At 50.5% G+C, this 21,788-nt stretch overlaps 1 protein-coding gene across 1 annotated transcript in view; it reads left to right on the forward strand.

The window, feature by feature from the left end:
• The window catches only part of SLCO2A1 (solute carrier organic anion transporter family member 2A1), a 112,532-nt gene that overhangs the window by 82,487 nt on the left and 8,257 nt on the right, over window positions 1-21,788 (forward strand). The window contains exons 6-14 of the mRNA XM_049870597.1: window positions 681-779; window positions 3,137-3,273; window positions 5,261-5,339; window positions 6,195-6,359; window positions 9,428-9,617; window positions 11,456-11,621; window positions 14,055-14,218; window positions 18,151-18,215; window positions 21,493-21,616. Coding sequence (XP_049726554.1) covers window positions 681-779; window positions 3,137-3,273; window positions 5,261-5,339; window positions 6,195-6,359; window positions 9,428-9,617; window positions 11,456-11,621; window positions 14,055-14,218; window positions 18,151-18,215; window positions 21,493-21,616 — 1,189 coding nt within the window. The remainder of the gene's footprint in view (window positions 1-680; window positions 780-3,136; window positions 3,274-5,260; window positions 5,340-6,194; window positions 6,360-9,427; window positions 9,618-11,455; window positions 11,622-14,054; window positions 14,219-18,150; window positions 18,216-21,492; window positions 21,617-21,788) is intronic.

Here is a 21,788-nt window from a genome sequence, read left to right on the forward strand (position 1 = left end):
TTTACCCTACAACTGAGCAAATGAGTGCAGAGGTTTGGGGGTCAGACAGACCTGGGCTTGGCTGCTAGTGCTATTTCCTACCGGCTATGTGATCCTGCGGCTGAACCCCAGGCTCCTTGCCTGTGCAGTGGGGTTAGTATTATTTGCTGCACTGGATGCCTGTGAGATTACACGAGATAACGTGTGCAACCACTTAGCCCCATGCCAGCTACAGGGTAAGCCCTCAACCAAGCATCTACTGCTGCTCTCCGGTCCTCCAGACACAGACTGGGCCACATGTGTCCTCAGGGACAGGCGTGGCCTCACAGAAACCCATGCGAAGCAGATTGCAGATGACCATTTGAATGCCCAAACCTTTCCCTTAGAACGAGCAACATTCAGCATCCTCGGGGCCCACGCACCTGACCAGACAAACCAGCCCCACAGGCTCAGTGGCCCCACAAGTTCCTGCCTGGGCCACCAACCTTGTACCTACAGGGAGCTTCACCCATCAGCACACCCCTGGGCTGGCAGCTTTCAAATCCAGGAGGCTGTTTCTTTCCTAGAGATGTCACAGCTGTGGACTTGTGATGGCCAGGGGACAAATGGGGCAACATCTCAGGAATCCCGCTCAGCTTGGGAGCCTGAGGCTACCAAACCCTCTTGAGCCCCTCAGCCTCCTTCACTCGCTCCATTTCCAGCCATCCTGTTTGCCATTGCTGTATTTGGACCAGCTTTCGGGTACCTGCTGGGCTCTGTCATGCTACAGATCTTTGTGGACTACGGCAGGGTGGACACAGGTGAGTGCATGGGGAGGACACCCACTTCCATCACCTTCCACAGAGCTGTCCCTACTGTCCAGTCGGGGCAGAAAATGAGGCGGCTTTTTGGGTGGCTTCCACTCCAAATGCTCATTGCCACCTCACTGGCTCACTCGCTCACCAGCCAGGTACAGTCACTGTGCACCTCCTGTCCCACAGCCTGTGCTGGACGCTGTGGGAATGCCCTGCTGAAGAAAAGCTTTTGTGTGAGGAGGTCTTGAGACCCAGGCCAGGGCCTCTGGTCTTGCCACCACAGGTGCCCATCATAGAATTTTCTAAAACAAATTGTAGGATTTCCTTAAAAAAAAAAAATTAAGAGCTCACTGTATAACATGTACACATGGATTGTGAGTGTCATCTAGAGGGTATAACGCTATGTTTAAGTGTGGGGGCACTGGTATTGGACTGCCTGTGTTAACCCTGGCTCCACCTATTACGAGCTGAGCAACACTGGGCAAGTAACCATTTTCTATGCGTAGTTTCCTCGTTGATAAAATGGGGCTGGCACTGGTAAAATAGAGTTGTTGGGAAGATTAGAACATGCCTGATACATAGTAAGAGGCTAATAGGTATGATCTCTTATTTTTCAAAAAAAATGGTATGGAATAAATCGCTGTGTATCTTAGAGTGAGAAAATATAGACCATGGATAAGGCCACAAATACTGAGTCAGCCATTCAGGGAGCCAGCGCCAGGATGAATCCAAAACCAAAACCAAACTCATTGCCATCAGGTCAATTCTGATTCATAGCGACCCTGTATGACACAGCAGAACTGCCCAGCAGGGTTTCCAAGGTTGTAAATCTTTACAGAAGCAGACTGCCACATCTTTCTGCCGTGGAGCAGCTGGTGGGTTCAAACTGATGAGCTATTGGTTAGCAGCTGAGTGCTTAACCACTGTACAACCAAGGCTCCTTTAGGATGAATCCAGCAAGGGCTTAGCCTCTGTAAGTTTGTCCTACACATACCCAGCTGCCCGTGATGCAGGGAGTGTCAGTGCCACAACAGAGGAACTGGCAAAGTGCCTTCGAAGTTCAAAGGAAGAGAGAGAGCTACTGAATGATGGGATCAGTGAGGGCTTCCCAAGGAGGTGACATTTGCATGGAGCCATGACAGATAGGTGGGATTGCAGCAGGTAGCCATTGGGGTAAAGGCATTCCCAGGTGGAGGAAACCACCTGAACAAAGCCAAGAGAGTGGAATGTGTGGGAAGTGTGTGGATGGCATGTAGGGTTCCCACTTGCTGGAAGATGCAGCTTGTAGGTAGGTCTGAGCCAGCCCCTTAGAAATAACACCCCCACTGGTGCCCGTCACAGAGATCAGAGCATTTTCACAAAAAATTTGGGCAGGTGTGAAACCCAGCCATACTGCCAGAGCCTAGAGACTCCTGTCTCCAAGACTGTCAGACCGTGTCATCGGCACTATGTCATCTGCGCTGCAAATGAAAGTGGAAAGCGAGGGACAGTGTTCCTGCCTCAGAGCCAGGCCATCCTTCCGGAGTTGACTCGTGGCTCTTGGTTGCCTGAAGAGACCACCAATTGAATTCCCTATCCACCCTGGGCAAGTGTCCAGGAATGCCTTTTCTTATTTATCTGTGGGCCTTTCTGCCACCTTCTCCCTCTCTGTGTGTGATTGCTTTATGCAGAGAAACATTAAGGCAGACTTTGAGACGTGGGTGGGGAGAATTGCCAGAAGAAAGCTTCCCTTTCAGAGGCCACACTGCTGATAGCTGTTTGCTCAGGCCCCAGAGGGTTATGGGGACCTACTTTTTTAGGGGTTAACAAAGTTGGGAGACAGGAGACAGGAGAGTTTGGTGGCTAAGAGTGCAGATTTGGGCACTAGAAAGATCTAGGTTGAAACTGACTAATGAAATGGCACTTACTAGCCTTAACCTTGAGCACAAGACTTACCCTCTCTGGCCCTCAGTTTTCTGATTGGTTAGAGGTAGATAGACTTGCTAGGAGAGCCCGGTGGGCTAACACATACAAAGCACATGGTCTAGTGTCTGGCCCATGGGAAGCCCTCAGCAGGGTCAGCTGCTTTCATCAGTATTCTGCCAAGAGTTAGGAAGAAAACAAGGTGAGGTAGAAGTTGTGGTCCCTTCAGCCTGAGGATTTTTTTTTTTTTTTTAACTTTCTATGTGTAGTGCACGGCCTTGGCTCTCTGGGAAGACCAGAACATCCCGGAGTGCCTAAGGTTCTATCTAGTCCATGGCTTACCTATTCTCCATCATGGGCAGAAAGCCACTGAAATGCCCCCTAATCAGAGGGTCTCTTCCCAGTAAACTTCAATCATGCATTCATTCAACAAACACTCATGTTCTTTGGTTTCTCTTCAGCCACAGTTAACTTGAGCCCTGGAGACCCCCGATGGATTGGAGCCTGGTGGTTGGGCCTGCTCATTTCCTCAGCCTTCTTGGTTGTCATCTCTTTCCCCTTTTTTTTCTTTCCCCGAACAATGTCCAGAGGAGTAGAGGTAAGGTTCTCAGAGCCCATGATTCTACCCATAGAAGTTTAAGAAAGGGAGCGGTTGGGGGAGTGGGCGTGTAGAATATACACAGAGCTAAGAAGCTACAGCAGATTAGGCAAATTCTGTGTGAAATTCAAACAAATTTCATGGGTGCAGGACCTCGCAGAGGCTTTGAGAGGAGAGAGTGCTGGTAAATTCCCAAAATGTGGTATCTCATCAGTGTTCCCTTACCGTGTTAACATCTCAAGGATCAGGAGATTCCAGGGAAGCACTGAGTTCATCTAAATTGGGCTAAAGAGTTAAGAGGCAGTAAAACCTGAGTATGTGACCTGGTGCAGCTGATTTTCGCATTTAACAGAGCCCATCGATGTCTGAACCTGAAGAACTGAATAAGAAAGAGATTCCTAGCACTGAAAAGTGTGAGGGGTGAGGTGGAAGTGGAACATATTGTGAGCAGGGTGACTTCCCATGCTTCTTCCAGTCATATCTGTTGGGGAAAGAAATCAGGGAAGGATGAGAAGTTGGGGTAGGAAGACTTGATGTTGGGTTGAAGGGTCTAAAACTTGCTCTAATGCCGTAAAGTCCTGGGACACTGCAGTTGCTGGGCAGCCACTTGGCTGGCAACATGGTGGCTACGTTGAGTTTGGGGGTCAGGAAGGAATGAAGGCTGGAAATCTGAAGAGCCCAGTGCAGAGGCCCAGGGGAGAGATGGCAGACACCGCCAAGGACCAGGGAAATGGCCGTGAAGGAGCTGAGGTCAGGGCAAAGATAAACGTTCTTAGAAGGAATGCCAAGAAGGACCCAGCAGTGAGCTAGATTTGGAGACCAAAACTGAAAAACAGATGGTGTCGAGTTGATTCTGACTCATGACCACCCCACGTGTTGAGGAGTAGAACTGCTCCATAGGGTTTTCAAGGCTTTTGGAAACAGATTGCCAGGCCTTTCTTCTGAGGCAGCTCTGGGTGGGTTTGAACTACCATCCTTTCAGTTAGCAGTCTAGCACTTAACCATTTGTGCCTGTGCCAAGGTTTTGAGTCAGGGATTGAGCTCAATGTTCAGTAATGAGTTGTGCGAAATGAAGGCCCATTCATGGGAAGAGGGGCAAGGGTAAAATTTTCAGAAGTTGGCAGCACGTCTTGGTGGTTTGGGGTCAGGCAGACTTGGTGTTGAACCCAACTCTGAATTTAGATTTAGGCAAGTTTCTTTGTTTCTAAGTTTTGTCTTCTTTGAAATACTAGAGATAGGGTATCTATCTTGGAAGGAGGTTAGGAGGAACGAGATGATGCATGTACCACTAGGCACAGCAGCCGGCATGCAGTAAGCCCTCAAAAGACGGAGCTCCTGTTCCTGGCAATGAGTTCCCCTACAGGGTCTAAACAGTGTCAGAGTTCAGGGGACTAGTATTTGTGCTGGTGGCTCAGAGTCAGGGGCTCAGGCTAGAGCAGATGAGTTAACCAGAGGTAAACGTGTTCACTGAGGTAGATGCACAGGAAGTGCAGGCAAAGGGCCAGTACAGAGTCTTAAACAGGACTCAACTTTGAACCAGGAGGAGGCAGGGACCCCATAGAGGAGACAAAAGGGGAGAGCTAGAAATAGAGGACATCGTAGACCAGAGTGCCCCAGAAGCCAGCACCTCCTGGAATCTGAGAATTAGGGAGGAGTGTAGTTATGACAGACAGACAGGCATGGGATCCAGTAAGACACATTTTGGCATCAGTCATGGGCAAATTAGATATGAAGTAACAGGCCTGTGGGAATCTTCAGAGACATTGGCATGGATGCAAGCTGGTCGTCAGCCAAAGCACTGGGCTCACTGAAAGGCAGGCAGCGTTTGCTTCAAAAAGAACATCCTCCGGATGCCCTCCCACATGCACACCTGGGTGGCTCACAGCTGTCCAGCCCAAAGCCACAAAGACCAGAAGGGTCAAAGGCCCAGGGAAGGGTAATTGCAGGAGCTGGAGCCATTAACACTCACTCCCTTTTCTGCCTTCAGAGCTCTGCTTCCGTGGCAGATGAGACAAGGAAGATAGAAGAGGCCAAGTCAAGAGGCTCCCTGGTGGATTTCATTAAACGTAACTGACTGACCCAGCAGCACTGGGTGGGCTGGCTTAAGGCAGGGCAGAAGTCAGGTGGTACCCCAACCCATGTGGTGGTATGTAGTCCTACAGGGTCACTATGAGTTGGAATCAACTCAATGGCAACAGGTTTGGTTTTTTGGTTTAGTACCTGCAAAGCAGAGTCACCAGGACCCCTCAGAGGCAGTAAGAGCAGATGGTCTGTAATTGGACCCTAACCCCCAGGTCCTGCAGCTCAGGAGGGTTTCTGCCAGGGTCCTGGTGACTCTGCTTCTTTGCAGGTATCAAACTAAAAAACCAAACCTGTTGCCGTCGAGTTGATTCCAACTCATAGTGATCCTATAGGACAGAGTAGAACTGCCCCATAATGTTTCCAAGGAGCAGCTGGTTTATTCCAACTGCTGACCTTTTGGTTAGCAGCCAAGCTCTTAACCACTGCATCACCAGGGCTCCTTCCAGGTATTAGGAGACCCAAATTCAAGCCCAGACCTCCAGGCAGAGTCAGTCCCACCTCCCACCCTATGACTTGGCCCCCATATTCCTCTCCCTTCTTCATGTGGAGGGGGCTGTTATGAGAGGAGACCATTCCCAGTGTTAAGTCGTATTTCAGTCTACCTGCCACCTGATTTCTTTTAGTCGCATCCTAATCTTATTTAGCCCATGAGCATGTTGAGTGTGAGTCTGAGTGGCTGTGCCGCTGAGGAGGCCACTGAACATTTTGATGCCTCAATTTCTCCCCTGAGGAAGAGACGAGAATTTCCTGGAAGGAAGGGGAAGGGCAGTGACCAGTCTCACAGTACTCTTGTGATAGTCTGCCCTGTAGGCCTGGCCCCTGACGTGGTCTGTTTGCAGGGTTCCCCCGCATCTTCCTAAGGCTTCTGATGAACCCACTTTTCATGCTGGTGGTCCTGGCCCAGTGCACCTTCTCTTCCGTCATTGCCGGTCTCTCCACGTTCCTTAACAAGTTCCTGGAGAAGCAGTATGGCGCCTCCGCGGCCTATGCCAACTTTCTCATCGGTAAGTTGGGAAGGTGCAGCAGGAGCCAGACGGCTCTGCCTGAGGGAGGGGCTGGACACTCCGGTTACCCCTGGGGGTTAGGGGGAAGGGGTGTGGAGGCCAGACCGGACACAGACAGGAGCGGAAGAAAGGCTTGCCCAGGAGAGAGAATTTTAAGGACATTTTTCCTGGTTGGCAATCTAGAATGTTCTTGGCAGATTTCTAGGGCCCCTATCCCTTTTTTTTTTTTTTTTTTATCTTTCTAGTCAGGAGGTCGTCTAAGGTTTCCTCTTCCCAGATGGGTGGGGCCTGGGGGCTGCCTTCCTCCCTGTCAGAGGGGCTGCAAGTCTGGCAGCCTCTCAAAGGTCCTGACATCTTGAGGACAACAGAGGGAAGGGGGAGGATGGAATTTTGGCTTAGGCAAATGCTTTCTCCTCCAGGCACTTGGATACATTTGCTGAGGTAAGAGACTATGTGGCCCAATGATTCTCAACCCTGGCCATACTTTAGGCTCCCCTAAACCAAAAAAAAAAAAAAACCAACGACAACAAAAAACCAGTTGCCATCAAGTAGATTTTGACTCATGGTGATCCCATGCATGTCAGAGTAGAAATGTGTTCCATAAGATTTCAACGGTTATGATCTTTCAGAAGTAGGTTGCCAGATGACTTCTACAGATTCAAACCACCGCCTTTCGGTTAGTAGCTGAGAGCTTAACTATTTGCTCCACCCAGGGACTTAGGCTCCCCTAGGGTTAAAAAATACAGGTGCCCTAGGCCTCACCCTAGATTATCGAAACCAGAATCTCTGGTAGCGGGACTCAGCATCACTGTTTTTACAGCTGGGGTTGAGAACCGCTAATGAGGTTCTACTAAGCACCCAAGTGTGGGGGCCCAATCCATAGGTGAGCTTGACCATATGGGTGTGACCACACTCCGTAGGCCCCCCCAGGAAAGTCAGGCTCAGTTCTCAGAGCTCAGCTGCTGAGTCCCACCAGCCAGTTGGTGAAATTACTCTGGGGTCATTTGTAAGCAAGCCCCTACAGACAGCACCTGTGATTCAGAGACTCAGCAAAACCATGGTATTCACCAAGGGCTTCAAGCAGCCTTCCCAAGATCCTGAGGTGGGGGCTGATCAGCTCCAGACCAGAACGGCCCCTCCAGTGTGAGGAGCCAGGAGGAGCAGTGATGGATATGCCCTGCCAGACCCATGCCCATGCCCAGAACTGGGTCAGTCATGGGGCAGCTCTGAGGCCTGCTGTCCATCAGCCATCGGGTGGATGGAGTGCTGGCTGTTGGCCCTCCCAACACCCCAGCACAGAATCTTCTTTACATTGGACTTTGGGTTCCCACACCCACCACTCCCCCAACTCTATCCAGCCTCCATAAGGCCACCTACCATTCCTTCTTCCCTCTTGCCCACAAAATTTATTGATGCTCTAGTGGCTGGGAGGAGATTCAAGGGAAAAATATGTGCTTCCTACCTTCAGAAAGATTCCCTTCATTTAACCAATACATTTTGAGGTCCTGCTGCATCCCAGATGGAGTCCCTGGGTGGTGCAAACAGTTAACACGCTCAGCTGTTAATCAAAAGGTTGGAGGTTCAAGTCCACCCAGAGGCGCCTCGGAAGAAAGTCCTAGTGATTTATTTCCTAAAAATCAGCCATCAAAAACCCTATGGAGCACAGTTCTGCTCTGATATACATGGGGTCGCCGTGGAGTCAGAGCGACTCAACGGCAGCCGGCACCTGTGTGCCGTTCCAGGCACTGCGTCCGGGCCGATGAGGGAGGTGGGTCACACTTAAAGTGCATGCCGATCTTCTGAAACACTACCATCTGTTCTAAAATGAGCTTTTGGGGGAGGGGGGCTTATAAAAATACAGGCTGCTGTGAGAAATTTAAATGGTAACTAAAGTCTAAAAACCAGGAACTAAAAGTTCCCTCAACATGCACCTAGACACGGTCATGGTTAAGGGTTGAATGTGGACCCTCTTATAGTTTTCCTGTACATTTACTAACTTATGTAACATATATTACTTTTACAAAATGGAGAAAACACTATTTATTGGTTTATTTGTGGGCTCCATGGTCTGCGGATCAAGTGTCTCACTGGTGCCATCAGCCTCTGCTCCACCCCTGGGGGCACCTTGAGGACATCTAACCCCCAGCCCAGCAACACCACCCTGGCTTCATTTACCCCCTGACATTCTGCCCCTTTGGCGTGAACCACACTTCCAAGCCCTACAACCCACTGGCCCCAGGAGTTCGTGGGAGCTTGCCCAAGCCCTCGACCAGGCAGGACTGGGCAGAGTCCGCTGGCAGCTGAGTTAGATCTCTGAGCTGCAGGCCTGCCCCTCCCTTAGTATTGAGCCAGACGATCCCAGGAACGGTGTCTTGAAAGGGAGCAAGGCTCCCTATTTATCTTTCCTGTCCCTCCAGGGAGAACCCTTCAGTCTCCCGACAGGCCTAGAGAGCTCCCTGCTGCAGAGAACAGGCCATGAGATCAGATTCCCCAGCTTCTCGAGAGCAACGGCATTCGGCCAGACTTCTGTACGAAAGCCCACCTGGGCAGTGCAGGGGGTCGGGGCGAGATCCAAGGCAGCGCCCCTGTACCCCGACCTCCCGTGTGGCGCTAGGTTACACTTCACTCCTCTGAATGACACATTGGGGGTCATCACCCTTGCCTTTCCAGCCCCATGTGGTCAGGGAGGATGCACTGAAGGGGCAGGCAATGAAAGGTGCTTAATACATGCACATTCAACTTGTAGCCCTCTGGCCCCATTTCTTCCTCCTGTGTTCTTTGCACAGACAGGGCAATTATCCGTGTCAAGATAATTCTGTCATGTGAACCTAGAACACTGCCTGGCAAACAGTATGAACTCAATAAGTGTTGGCTATAGCTATCATAGGGTTGCTATGAGTTTTCAGTCGGAATTCGACTCAGGGGCAATGGTCTTGCTATTATTTTTTAACATATCAAATGTTTCTCCTTGAAGTCATGCCCCGTCTCCATGGTCCAGCTCAATGTCAGTGGCCCACGCATACCCCCAGGCCTGGGCCCTGAGACCCACTGCTTCTCTCCATCCCCAGGTGCTGTGAACCTTCCTGCTGCGGCCTTGGGGATGCTGTTTGGAGGGATCCTCATGAAGCGTTTTGTCTTCTCCCTGCAAACCATCCCCCGTGTGGCTGCCACCATCATCATCATCTCCATTATCCTCTCTACCCCTCTCTTCTTCATGGGATGCTCCACTCCAACCGTGGCAGAGGTCTATCCCCCCAGGTAATAGGAATGAGGGGTACAGAGATACCTGTCGCTGAGGCCAGAGTCTGGATCTGGCTGCCACATATTGTCCTTCCTGCCTCCTCAAATCTTTTCTCTCCTTTTCTGTTTTTGAACTAATGTCTCGTGTAGCAATTTAGAAAATCAAATCCCGAGTAGTCACTCAATTATGAGAAGAGATCGGAGGGTCCTAGTGGACCACACAGCAATCAGGGTTAGAGTCCCGTTCTTTAAGACACTGATTAATGCAGTTTCAGGATGAATCTGTTGAGCTGTGAGCCACAGAAACCAAGAAGTAAGTTCTGTTTAGCATTGTCTCTGTCCTGGCTACAATTACAGCGTCTCATTGAGCTGCTGAAGAAAGATGAGAGAAGTAGGCTTGAAAAGATCTGGAGAAAAACAATGAAAATGATGGCAGACTTGAAAAATTAGGGCAGGTGAGAAAAGCGGCAGTTTATCTGTCGGTTTGCACAAAGCCATGTGAGATGTAAGTTTTAAGCCTGGCTTCAAGCCTTTTTTTTCTTTCAAGCCGAGGAAGGACTTTAGAGGCCTATGGGGAAAGAGGCTGAGCAAGGAACATTTTCATTTTCCCTGGCTACCACCTTTCAACAACTTTTTCTTTTAGATTTTGCCTAATGAGACTGCAGCATTTGGAGGTGGTATACCTTTTGGTCTTCATGTTTTCTGTCTTTTTCTTTGAAATAACCTCCTCTGTCTTCGGTGGGTGAGGGGAAAAGGGCCAAAGAAGGGAGGGTTGCTCAGGATGGGAACCTCACCCTGGCCCGTATTGGTCTTCTCAGGCTGACTACGGATTGGGGGAACCTGAGAAGCCTTCAGGGGTTGGGTGGCTTTCACTGGGAGTTTAGCACAGGGCTCAGAAATCAGCAGGCCTGGATTCTTGTCCTGGCACTGCTCTTTACTAGCTAGGGGAAGTTACTTCACTTCGATTTTCTCATCCACAAAATGAGGATAATTATCTCTAAAGTTATTGTGATGACTATGCATAAAAGGCCCTCAGCACAGTGCCTGGCACACAGGAGATGTCCCATACATAAGCATTAACTATCATTTGTATGTAGCCACAACAATGGATTCGAACATACCAACAATTTTGAAGATGGTGCAGGACCAGGCAACATTTCGTTCTGTTATATATAAGGTCGCCATGAGTTGGAGCCGACTCAATATCAACGAACAACAACGTTGATATTATTTTAGCAAAGCTCTGAACTGTGGTTTGTCTGTCCCTATCCCAGCTCTCCCCAAAGAATATCATGAATATCAGAGATGGGGATGGTGGGAACCATGAGATCAGCCAGTGAAATCCTCTTCGTTGAAGTTCAGAGGCATTGAGTGACCTGGGCAATGTCTACACAGACCCAGGAGACAGGCAGCCAGCTAGACCCAAGATTGTCTCAAGAGGTCCCAGCGTCTCCCCCCAACTTGAGTACAAGTGGAAGAGAAAAAAATACTACCTACGGCTTTCCTGTCCCAGCTGCCGTTTCTCTCATTAGAGTCCTGGTTGGTTGGTGGCCTTGACCCCTGCTGTTGTGGGGGATTTGCCAGGCAAGCTTTCTGAATAGTTGCTGGTTTTGGTCTGGGAAGCAGATGGACAGGGCGCCAAGTGGTGGAAGAAAGAGGAGGTGTTATGACCGCTAGCCAGTGACAAATTCACCATTGGCTCTAATAGGCATAATTCAGATCCCAGGGTGGCACTGGCCCAAAACAAACTAAGACACACAGGCATGTTAACCAGTCTAGGAGCTCACACTGGGTTGGAGTATAGTTTTTCTTTGGTCTTACTTTGTTTGATTCCCCGTTTCCTGTTTTGCTGGCAGCACATCAAGTTCTATACATCCGCAGTTTCCTGCCTGCCGCAGGGACTGCTCGTGCCCAAAAACTATCTTCCACCCCGTCTGCGGAGAAAATGGAATCGAGTACCTCTCCCCTTGCCATGCCGGCTGCAGCCAAATCAACATCAGTTCTATGGCCTCCAAACAAATGGTGAGGGTAGCTGGGGACCCGGGGGCAAAAGGAGGCTAGAGCACCTCCGAGTTCAGTGTCTGTCCTCATAGACTGCGCCTTGGCTCTGGGATGGGATGGGCTCTACTCTCTCTCATTACCAGCATCCTGGCCTCCTCTGGGCCACACCCTCTGCTCCCACATCCCCTTCCCTAGGGTCATGACCAGATGCCTACAGCCCAAAGACACTTAAAGACTGGTTGCTACCCAACAAATTCAAATGTTTGAGGCCTAACAATGCTCACAGCAGACAATGCAAAGCACTGCTTCAGCCAAGTTCTTCGAGACTCATCCTGGTGGATCCTAGTGGGCATCTCTGGTCCTGAGACCTGGCCATGTTGCAAAGCCACGTGGGCTGACCTAGATCAATCAAGGACACAGGGCCTCTATGGTGTGAGCCTCAAGGTTAGAGCTAGGAGCCAGAATAGAGGTCATTTGGTTCAACCCCTCAGATCCCAGATGAGGCCACACAGCTGGAGGGAAGTCGGCCTGTTTAGTGTAGACCTGGGACTAGCACCCAGAGCCCCAGGGCTCTTCTCTTCAAGGCTAGATGTCTCCTGGCCATCAGCCCTTCACTCATGCAGCCTGCATTCACTGTTGCGTACTTGATGAGGTCTTCTCCATCCGTGCTGTGAGCGTTGTGGCTCCCACCTTCTAAAGTCAGCCAGCAAGAAGCCAAATAGGGTTGTTTGTTCAGTGATTGAATAGATACTTTGTGAACATCAGACACAGCCGCGGGTGCTGAGGACACAGCAATGAACACATCAAACAAGGAGTTTGCAGTCTATCAGATAGAATGAGCAATAAATGCCACAGAAAGACTTAATGGGGCCGAGAGTGCCTGGGGGCCTTCTTGACACTGATGGTCAGGGAAGGCCTCCCTGAGGAGGCAACAGTAAAATTGAACAATCAGAAGAAAACTTGGGAGTGAAGCATTCCAGGTAAAGAGAACAGCAAGTGCAAGGCTCCAGGGCATGAATGAGCTGGATATGCCCCAGGAGAAAAGAGAGAAGGCCAGGGTTGGTCCTGAGTGGGGAGGAGCCTCACACCCAGCTGGGTTAGGGAGGCAAGCAGCGGACAGAGTTGGGTAGGCCAGACTTAGGAGCTGGATGTTATTTTTCCTAAGAACAGTAGGAAGTCTAGGGGGTCTCTATGGGCCAGAATCAACTCTGCAATGGGTTTGATTCTGGTTTAAGGACGCCCTTAGAAAAGGAATGCATCTCATTACCTTAAGCCTGCATGGAGGCTTTTTTTTCTGAAAGGACAGGGCAGGGCTGCTCCACAGCTACCTCTATGGGCAAAGGAACTTAGCTCCCAGGCAGGGGAAGAACAAGGAACTTGGACAAGATGCTTTCTTAGCTGGCTCCCAGTTGGAGGAGTCTGAAGTGGTTTCTGTGGTTTTCTTATCCTTATTTACTTACCTCTGACTCATCTACTTCCAGAAATAATCTTGACAAGCTTCCAATAATAGCACAAGCACATCAAGACCAAAATCCATTAGCACAGTATCAAGAAAAAAATAATAAAATGTAAGGAAAAATATCTGTATTATAAAAATCCAAACTGAGGGAAGTTACAGCCATATTGTCCATAAGTTATTTTTGAGCTTCCTAACAGCCAGGGTAAAGAGGGTGCATAGTTCTCTCCACCTGGTAGAAGGAAGCATAATCAAAACCAAACCCATTGCTACCAAGTTGATTCCAGCTCCTTAGTTCCAGTCCTGACCCCATAAGTGCTATGACACTGAAATGGTCATAGGCTGGGCCACTGGACACTGCAAGAGGGAGAGCAAGGACCACCAGGCATAGGCAGTGGCCACCAAGGTGTGTTGCACATCAGTGTTGACCCATATGGACTTGCTGATTTGAGAGTGAGATCTCCTTCCCCAGAGCCCTTTATGCACAGGAGGAATTCCTCTCGGGTAGGAGGCTCTGGCAAAAGCCTGACAGATTCAGAGCTTGGTGGACTCCATTGTGTTCCCATTGTTTTCTCTTTCTCTTTATACCTTCCCCTGCCATAAACACATGAACAGCAAAAACAACCACCCACAAAACCAATGCTGGTGGGTATGGGGTGGCTTGGCTCCAAGGAGAGCCCTGAGCCATGCTTGGACACCCTGAGGTGGGTTTAACTGCTGGAGGAGCCCAGCCCAAGCTGGAATGACAAGTTTTGGTGAAGATGGTTCTATACGATCAGAGGCAGGACCCACGGGGCACCTTGAAACTCTCACCTGGCCTCCTCTCCTCCCTTAGCATCCAGCATCACCTGGATTTGGGTGCTCCTTAGAGGACCCTGAGGGCAGAGGGTTTGAAGCCTGAGGGACTGTCTAGCAAGAACTGGTGCAGGCATGTGAAGTGTGCAGAAGTGAAATACTAACAGCAGATTTTCTCTTTATTCCTCCCTCTCCTCTTCAAGATCTATTTGAACTGCAGCTGTGTGACTGAAGGATCCAGTTCTGCAAAGACGGGGTCGTGCCCCATCTCCTGTGCCCACTTCCTGCTCCCATCCATCTTCCTCATCTCCTTTGTAGCCCTGATAGCCTGCATTTCCCACAACCCCCTCTACATGATGGTTCTGCGGTGAGTGGCACCTCTCAGCCAGGCTGGGCTACTCCTTCCCCGTGCTTTGCGGGGATGTACACCTTTGACTATATACCCAGCTGTCTGCTTCTCATCCCTTCTCGCTTTGCTGGCCCTCAGAGTCCTTTGAACAGCAATGCTCAGGTTTCTCTCAGTGATACAGGAAGACAACGCCAGTGGTATTAGTGGCGGAGGAGCCCCACCCTGTACCAGGCTCTGTGCTGAGCACCTCACTGCAACCCTCATCAGTCCTCACAGCATCCTCTCAATGTCAGCCCTATCAGCACCTCCATTCTGCACAGGGGAGGTTAAATCTCCACCCACCATCGCAGAGCCACAATGGCAGAGCCACCCGGTGAAGCCAGGCTGCCTGGCTCCACCTTTTAGAAATGCCTATAGAGTTGCTTATTCTTAAATCCTAGAAGAACTAAGGGGAGGGAGGAGAATTCAGTTGGATGCAAAAAGTCAAGGAAGGAAAGTTCCAGAGACAGAGTGGGAGTGGAGATAAGTACAGCCCATTGTGCTAGGAGCCAGGACTGAGTGCTCAGGTCAGGCAGGGAGAGGCTGGCCAGAGCTGGAGGGAGAGGGAGACACGTTCCATTACAGCCACTACTAAAGGGCCTCTGAGGTTTACACAGGGAGTGACCCTCCCTTCACCTCACCCTCTGCAACCAAGGTCACCTGGCCCATCCCCCGGCCTGCTTCATCATCTTCCCTCCTGTCCTCATCCCCTCACTGCAGAGAGGGAAACACAGGATTTGGATCTGGGTGCCAGGGTCAAAGTCCCAGCTCTGCCACACACTGGCTGAATGTCCTTGGCTGTTGCCTAACCTTGGTGAGCCTCAGTTTCCGCATTTATGAAACGGGGATAATGATATCTACGTCAAAGGGTTAGATGGTAATTCACTTAGTAAATACAGATGCTCCATGTATTGGTTAATTACCACTATTAACCAAATAATAGTACTAACTGTTATTACCAGATAGCTAGGTGCTTGTGACCTGTTTTCTTCAGAAGGTTAAAAGGTAAGGAAGGAGCAGAAGCAGCCATTTTCAGGGCCTGGGTTTTTACCCTATTTATAAGTTAGCCTGTTAGCATCTCACAGATGCTGGCGGAAGTGTGAGACTCCTGGGTCAGAGCCAAAGGGTGTTACTCTCACTGCACAGCAAGCAGCATGAGCATCATACAGCACTGAGTACCCTTGCCCCCCAGCCCCACGGGGGTGATACAAGGGTCTCAGGTATGTGTTTCCCACCTAGTGGGTTTGTGCTGCAGCTGAAGAACACTGAGCTTAGGGGAGCCACTGCTTTTTATCAACCCTGGTGGTGTAGTGGTTAAGAGCTACGGCTGCTAACCAAAACATCGACAGTTCAAATCCACCAGGTGCTCGCTCGTAACTCTATGGGGCAGTTCTACTCCGTCCTATAGGGTCGCTATGAGTTGGAATCGACTCAATGGCAACGGGTTTCTTTTTGGTTTTTGGCTCTTGGTCTAGGGAAGAAGACGTTACCTCATCCCTTAAGGGTGCTTGCTGCGATCTCAACCCTGAGAAATGACCCAGGAGAAGAGCAATCAGGACCTAGCATTCTCGGCATAGAACATGCAGGGGCACTAAGGCCAATGCATATTGCCTCTTGCTATTGCCACCCTCTTCTCCTCTATTCCTCCCCATTCTGTGCATTCCAATTCCTAACGTTTTCACTCAAGTCACTTGGATGGGCCCCTTCTTGCACCCTGGGTCAGATGGATCATGGTGGGCACTAACCCTGAGATAGACCTGAGACAGGCCATGACAAGGAAAGGGTACAAGGTAAGGAAATGTCATAGTGGAGTCCCTGAGAAGCTGGCGACAGAGGGCAATCCCAGTCAAATCACTTCCAAGAGGGCTTTCGTCAAACTCCAGAGATGGGGAAGTAGTGGAGAACAGAGCATAATTTCAACTCCGGGCCAGGCAACTTGTGGCTCTCCTAGAAAAATCTGTCACTTGCAAGTCAGGTCAGGGACTGAGGAGAAATGGAAAGGAGACTCCAAGATGGTTTAAAGAGAAATCCCACTGGGAAAGATAAAAGAATGGATGTGATCTAGTGTGAGAAAGTGAGGCTTAAAGATGACATTGTAGGCAACCCTAGCATTATTGGTATCAGTCTGGGCCCCCAACCAGGCATGCAGTACAGGCTAGGAGAGAAGGTCAGCTGGAAATGTGCAAGGAGAGAGAGAGGTCAGGAAATCGGCGTTCATTCAGGGCCTAATGGGGCAGAGACCAGGAAGGAGCCCACGATTTAAATCGGATGTCAAATCAGGGTGCCCAAGTTCCATTCAGCTGAGGATTTAGGGGATTCTGCCTGTGTAAGGAAGTACAGACCCATGACACCCAAAACAATTGTCATCAAGCCGATTCCAACTCACAGGGACCCCATGTGTGTCAGAGCAGAACTGTGCTCTGTAGGGTTTTCAATGGCTGCTTTTTGGGAAGTAGGCCATCAGGCCTCTCTTCCAAGGATGCTCTGAATGGACTCAAACCTCCAACGTTTTGGCTAGCAGCCAAGCACGGTAACTGTGTCCAAGACATGTGGCGGGGGTGTCTATTACAGGTTGGGTGGTGGGAGGGATCTGTAGGTGTCAAGGGGGCACCCATTAGGATTGGGTTTGAGGCACTTTCTAGTGGAAAGTATCCCAGTGGGTGCCTCTATCCCCTCCCTACACCCTGATGAGTATTTTCCTCACTGGACCACCACTCAGAGGAGCTGGCAGAGGTCCGTGCCCAGTGTACTAGTAGAACTGTGGCGGTGGGGGTGTGGAGGTCCAGGGGTTGCTTCTGAGTTCCCTTCCTCACTTTCCCCTCAGCCCTGAGTGCTTTCTCCTGACAAGTACCCACCTGGGAGAGTGTATGCTCAGAGCACAGAAAAGTCTGTAGTCAAGTCGCTCATCTCGGGCTTTTCCAAAGCCATAGGGTCCACTGAGGCTGACCTGGGCTAAGGGCCAAACAGGAGCCGGGCCAGGCCAGGGAGGGGCCCTTTCTCACAGGCCTACAGCTGGATACTTTTGCTGGAGCTCTCTGGGCTGGGCTGCTGCTGGCCAGCTCCCAGCTCCCCACCTTGTGTGCTCTCTGCTCTGCTCCTCAGCTGGGATTGGGCGGGGCCTAGCAACATTGCCCACTCTCTCCCCGTTTCTCTCTCTCTCTGAACCCCCTTTATCAGTCAAACACATTTCTCCTCTTCAGGGAGGAAGGGTAGGAGCAGGACCCATCACAAAAGGAAAATGTGGGGCCCTGTATTCAAAAACGATGAAGAATTTCAAGATAGCAACAGCAGAGCATTAAGCAAACACAGGGCCCTTCGGAGTCCGGGGTCCTGTGTGACTGCACGCCGCACTCCCGTGAAGCCCGCCCTGGGTAGGGGATTCTTCTAGTTGCACACAGAAGCCTCTGGCCCAGGAGCCCTAATTACACTTTGCGTCTGGGCTTTCTTTTACTAGGATAAGCCACTCTGTGGGAGTTGTCCAGACCTGCCCTTATAAACACATATTCAGCCTCTTTCTCCTGCCTTCTACCTCTTCAGGGAGGTCCTAGACAGCCATGAAAATCACATGGACCAGCGGGTCTCAGACTTGAGCATGCATCACAATCTCCTGGAGGGCTTGTTAAAGTACAGATTACTAGGCCCTGCCCTCAGTTTCTGATTCAGCACCTCGTAATCGGGGCCTGAGAACGTGCATTTCTAACAAGCTCCCAGGTGCTGCTGCTGCTGGTCCGGGGGTCATGCTTTGAGAACCACTGATGGAGAAATGGGCACTCAGTCCAGGTGAACTTAGTCAGCTGGGTGGCCTGTCGGTGTGTGAGGGCAGGTTCTGTCAGCTCCAGGCTGGCTGCCCCCGACCAAGAGGCGGCACAGCCTGAACCTTCCTGCCCCTGATTTCCTGCTTTCCTTTGCAGGGTGGTGAACCAGGAAGAGAAGTCGTTTGCCATCGGGGTACAGTTCTTGCTGATGCGCCTGCTGGGTAAGTGTCTGCCATCCCCTTGCTGCACAAGAAGCTGCCCCAGGGCATCAGAGGACTATGGGGTGCGGAGCAGGGCTGGGGCCTCGTCTCGTCTGTTATAAAGGCAAGCTCTGCATAATCAACAGCAGATGCCAAACACTTGATACAGCCAGTTTCCCTGAATGGTTGGGATTAGAAAAGATTCCATCTATGGCATTAATTCCACACTAAATTATGTAAGAAAAATGAAAAGTGGATGCAGCTGAGAATACCTAATAAAGAGTTCAAGGCAGGTGTTTTTTTGTTTTTGTTTTGTTTTTTTAATCTTTCTCCAAGAACTTTGCTGTAGGAACAAAACCTTGCATTTCTGCTTCAGCCAGAACAGCAGCTGGGCTCAACCCTGGCTTCCTTCCCATTTATAAAATTGACTCCTCCTACTGCAATTCAGCAAATATTTCCTGTGTGTGGGCCCTCTGCCGGCAAGCCCTGCCTGCCCTCAAGCAGCCCAGTGTCCAGCGGAGGACTCCATCTATGTGTATGATCAGCTCTGCCCCACAGGGAAGGCTAGCTGCTGGGGGCAGGAACACCCTGCAGTCCCTGGGTGCACAGGCCAGACCCCTCGGCCCTGGGCAGGGAGACATGCAGTGGGCCTTGCTACAAGTTGCAAGTCGTTTTCCAGACTGCTTAGGTTGTGCTGTCCTTTCTTGTCACATCCAGGCATAGATTTAACACTAGGCACTCATATGAAGAGCTAGGTATTTAATGAATTCAACTAAGGACGTGTTTATTAAGTAAGGACCCAGTGCGTGCTCGCTGGAGTCCCTGGGTGATGCAAAAGGTTGATGCACTTGGCTGCTACCTGAAAGATTGGAGGTTCGAGTCCACTGAGAGGTGCCTTGGAAGAAAAGCCTGACAATCTACCCGTTGCTGTCGAGTCAATTCTGACTCATAGCGACCCTATAGGACAGAGTAGAGCTGTTTTCAAAGCTGTAAATCTTTACAGAAGCAGACCACCACATCTTTCTCCCATGGAGCAGCTGGTGGGTTTGAACCACTGACTTTTCAGTTAGCAGCAGAGCACTTAACCGCTGTGCCTAAAAATCTACTTCCAAAAAAATTAGCCGGTGACAACCCTCTGGAGCACAGTTCTACTTTGAGGCACATGGGGTCACCATGAGTCAGAACTGACTTGACAGCAACTGGCTTGAGTGTTCACTGCAGTGGGGAATATAAAATTACAGCAGAGCAACTTGAGTTACGATCAAGTGTACTTTCTGACCTTAAACGCTGAAATCCCTGCAGAGCCCATTGTCATTATTGCCAGGGGAGCCAGTCACGCACCTCACTCTGCGATGGCTCCCACTATCATTCCGGGGTGTGTTGGTGATGTCCCTCCTGGGACCAGCTGAGCAAGAGCCTGGGCAGGGCCCTCTGTGACCCTGGGTTGGGTGAAGATCAGATGATGAGGAGTGAAACAGCTTTTTCAGTGGGATTTCTGGGCCTCGAGCCACTTACTCTTCTCCCCTCTGCTGAGCCCTTTCAGGCCCGGCTCTCTGGTCCATGTTACAAACAGCGGAATCTGCCCAGTCCTCACATTAGAGGTGCTCTTGGATCAAAGCTCCTTGTTTTCCTTCATTTATAACATTCTTTAAGACCTCCCCCTAGGAAAAAAAACCTTGCATTCGTCCCAGCCCAACCAGCAGCTAGGATGGGCTGGGAAGAACCTGCCCTGCTTATTTCAGTGACCTTGAAAACAATGGCTCTCTCCTACTGCTTTTGGCTTTTTGTTTGAGCTCAGCTAACTCAAGTTGGAACTATAGTTAGAAAACTTGGACCTGGAGGGAGTCATCACCCAGGAACAGAATTCCACCCTGGGGTGGAAAAAAGAACTTTGTATTTATAAACTTAAGCAGGTTTTAAATTACTTATGAGGGTTTGGTTTAAAATTTTCTGGATTTGGTCATTGGAGGTTAATCCTACTGGTCGGTTCCTGCCCCCATTCACCTGGAGACTTCGGAGTGAGCAGAGTAGAGAGGCTGCTTCTGCGAAGGTTCCCACTCATTGTGGGGCCATGGCCTGAAGATTGTCTCCTTTGGTCCCAAAGCAGCACCTTATAGGGCCCTAAGCAGAGGCTGGGAATAGGGACAGCCTGACCTGGGTTCAAATCCTAGACACGTCACTCCTCGGTGTAGTGATTGCCTAGAGCTATATAATTAACAATACAGGGTAGGAGAGATTCAAAATATTTAACAGCTAGTAAGGTTCCTGGGTGGTGCAAAACAGTTCGCACTCGACTAACTTAAGGTTGGTAGTTTAAACCCACTGAGCAGCACTGTGGAAGAAAGTCCTGGCAATCTGCTTCCATCAAGATTTCAGTCAAGAAAACCCTGTGGAGTGGGTCTATTCTGTCACACGCTGAGTCGCCATGAGTCGGAATTGGCTGAACAGCAGTGGGTTTAGTTTGGCTTTAATTTAAGGCATGCTGCTGCCGAACCGGGCCTTAACTCTCAGCTCCTGGGAAGTTTGAGGGCCTGGGGCAGAGGCTCTGAGGAGGCAGGGTCTTGAGGTCTTCCAGGGGTTGTCTAAGCCAGCAGAGCAGCTGGGTATAGTGGAAGAACAGGGGACCTGAACCTGGGTATACCAGGGTTCAGGAAACCCTGGTGGCATTGTGGTTAAGTGCTCCTGCTGCTAACTAAAAAGCCAGCAGTTTGAATCCACCAGGTGTTCCTACGGGGCAGTTCTACTCTGTCCTGTAGGGTTGCTATGAGTCGGAATCAACTCAATGGCAATGGGTTTGGTTTTTGGTTTTATATCAGAGTTCAAAGCCAGGCCCTGACCCCTCTTGGCTGTGTGGCAGTCAGCTGCTAAGTTCACTTTCCACCTTGGTACAAATGAAGGCACCCTCCCACTTGCCGGGCTGTGTGAGAATTTGCTGAGAGCCCTCGAGAGCCTCCTTCCCCACAGTGGAGCTCAGTTATACCTTAAATTGGGGCCAATCCCAAGCATGGGAATTATGTTTGTATGTCTCTGAGTTGGCATCAAAGTGACCCCTGTGACTCATTCTATGCTGAGAGGGTAGCTTGGGTCCTTCTTCTCTCCTAAGCCTTCTGGTGAAAGAGGAATTCAGGCTTCACTGAAAGCTCTTTTGCTGTCCAAAGTCACTGTGACTCCCAGGCCAGGGCAGAGCTGTTCTCATGTGTGTCAACTGGTCAGGGGTGCTGGGGGGGGGGCCTAGGTGCCCGCTCCTACAGCCGCAGCATGACCTGGGCTCTCTGACTCTCTCCCCTGCTGATGCCAGCCTGGCTGCCATCTCCAGCCCTGTACGGCCTCACCATCGACTACTCCTGTATCCGGTGGAGCTCGCAGTGTTCGGGGAGGCGAGGCGCCTGCGCCTACTATGACAACGATGCACTCCGAGACAGGTGAGAGCCCAGAACGAGCAAAGAGCAGTCAGTGGCCCCAGTGGCCACTGGGTGGCTGTAAGCCTTCTGAAAGGGGGGACCCAAGGGGCCATCTCTGCAGGCTCTGCCATGGGCAGGGGGTAGGGGCCACCAGTGACAGGCATCTCAGGGCTCACAGGGAGCCATCTAGGTA

Source organism: Elephas maximus, chromosome 26, assembly GCF_024166365.1.
Source record: "Elephas maximus indicus isolate mEleMax1 chromosome 26, mEleMax1 primary haplotype, whole genome shotgun sequence".
NCBI lineage: Eukaryota > Metazoa > Chordata > Mammalia > Proboscidea > Elephantidae > Elephas > Elephas maximus.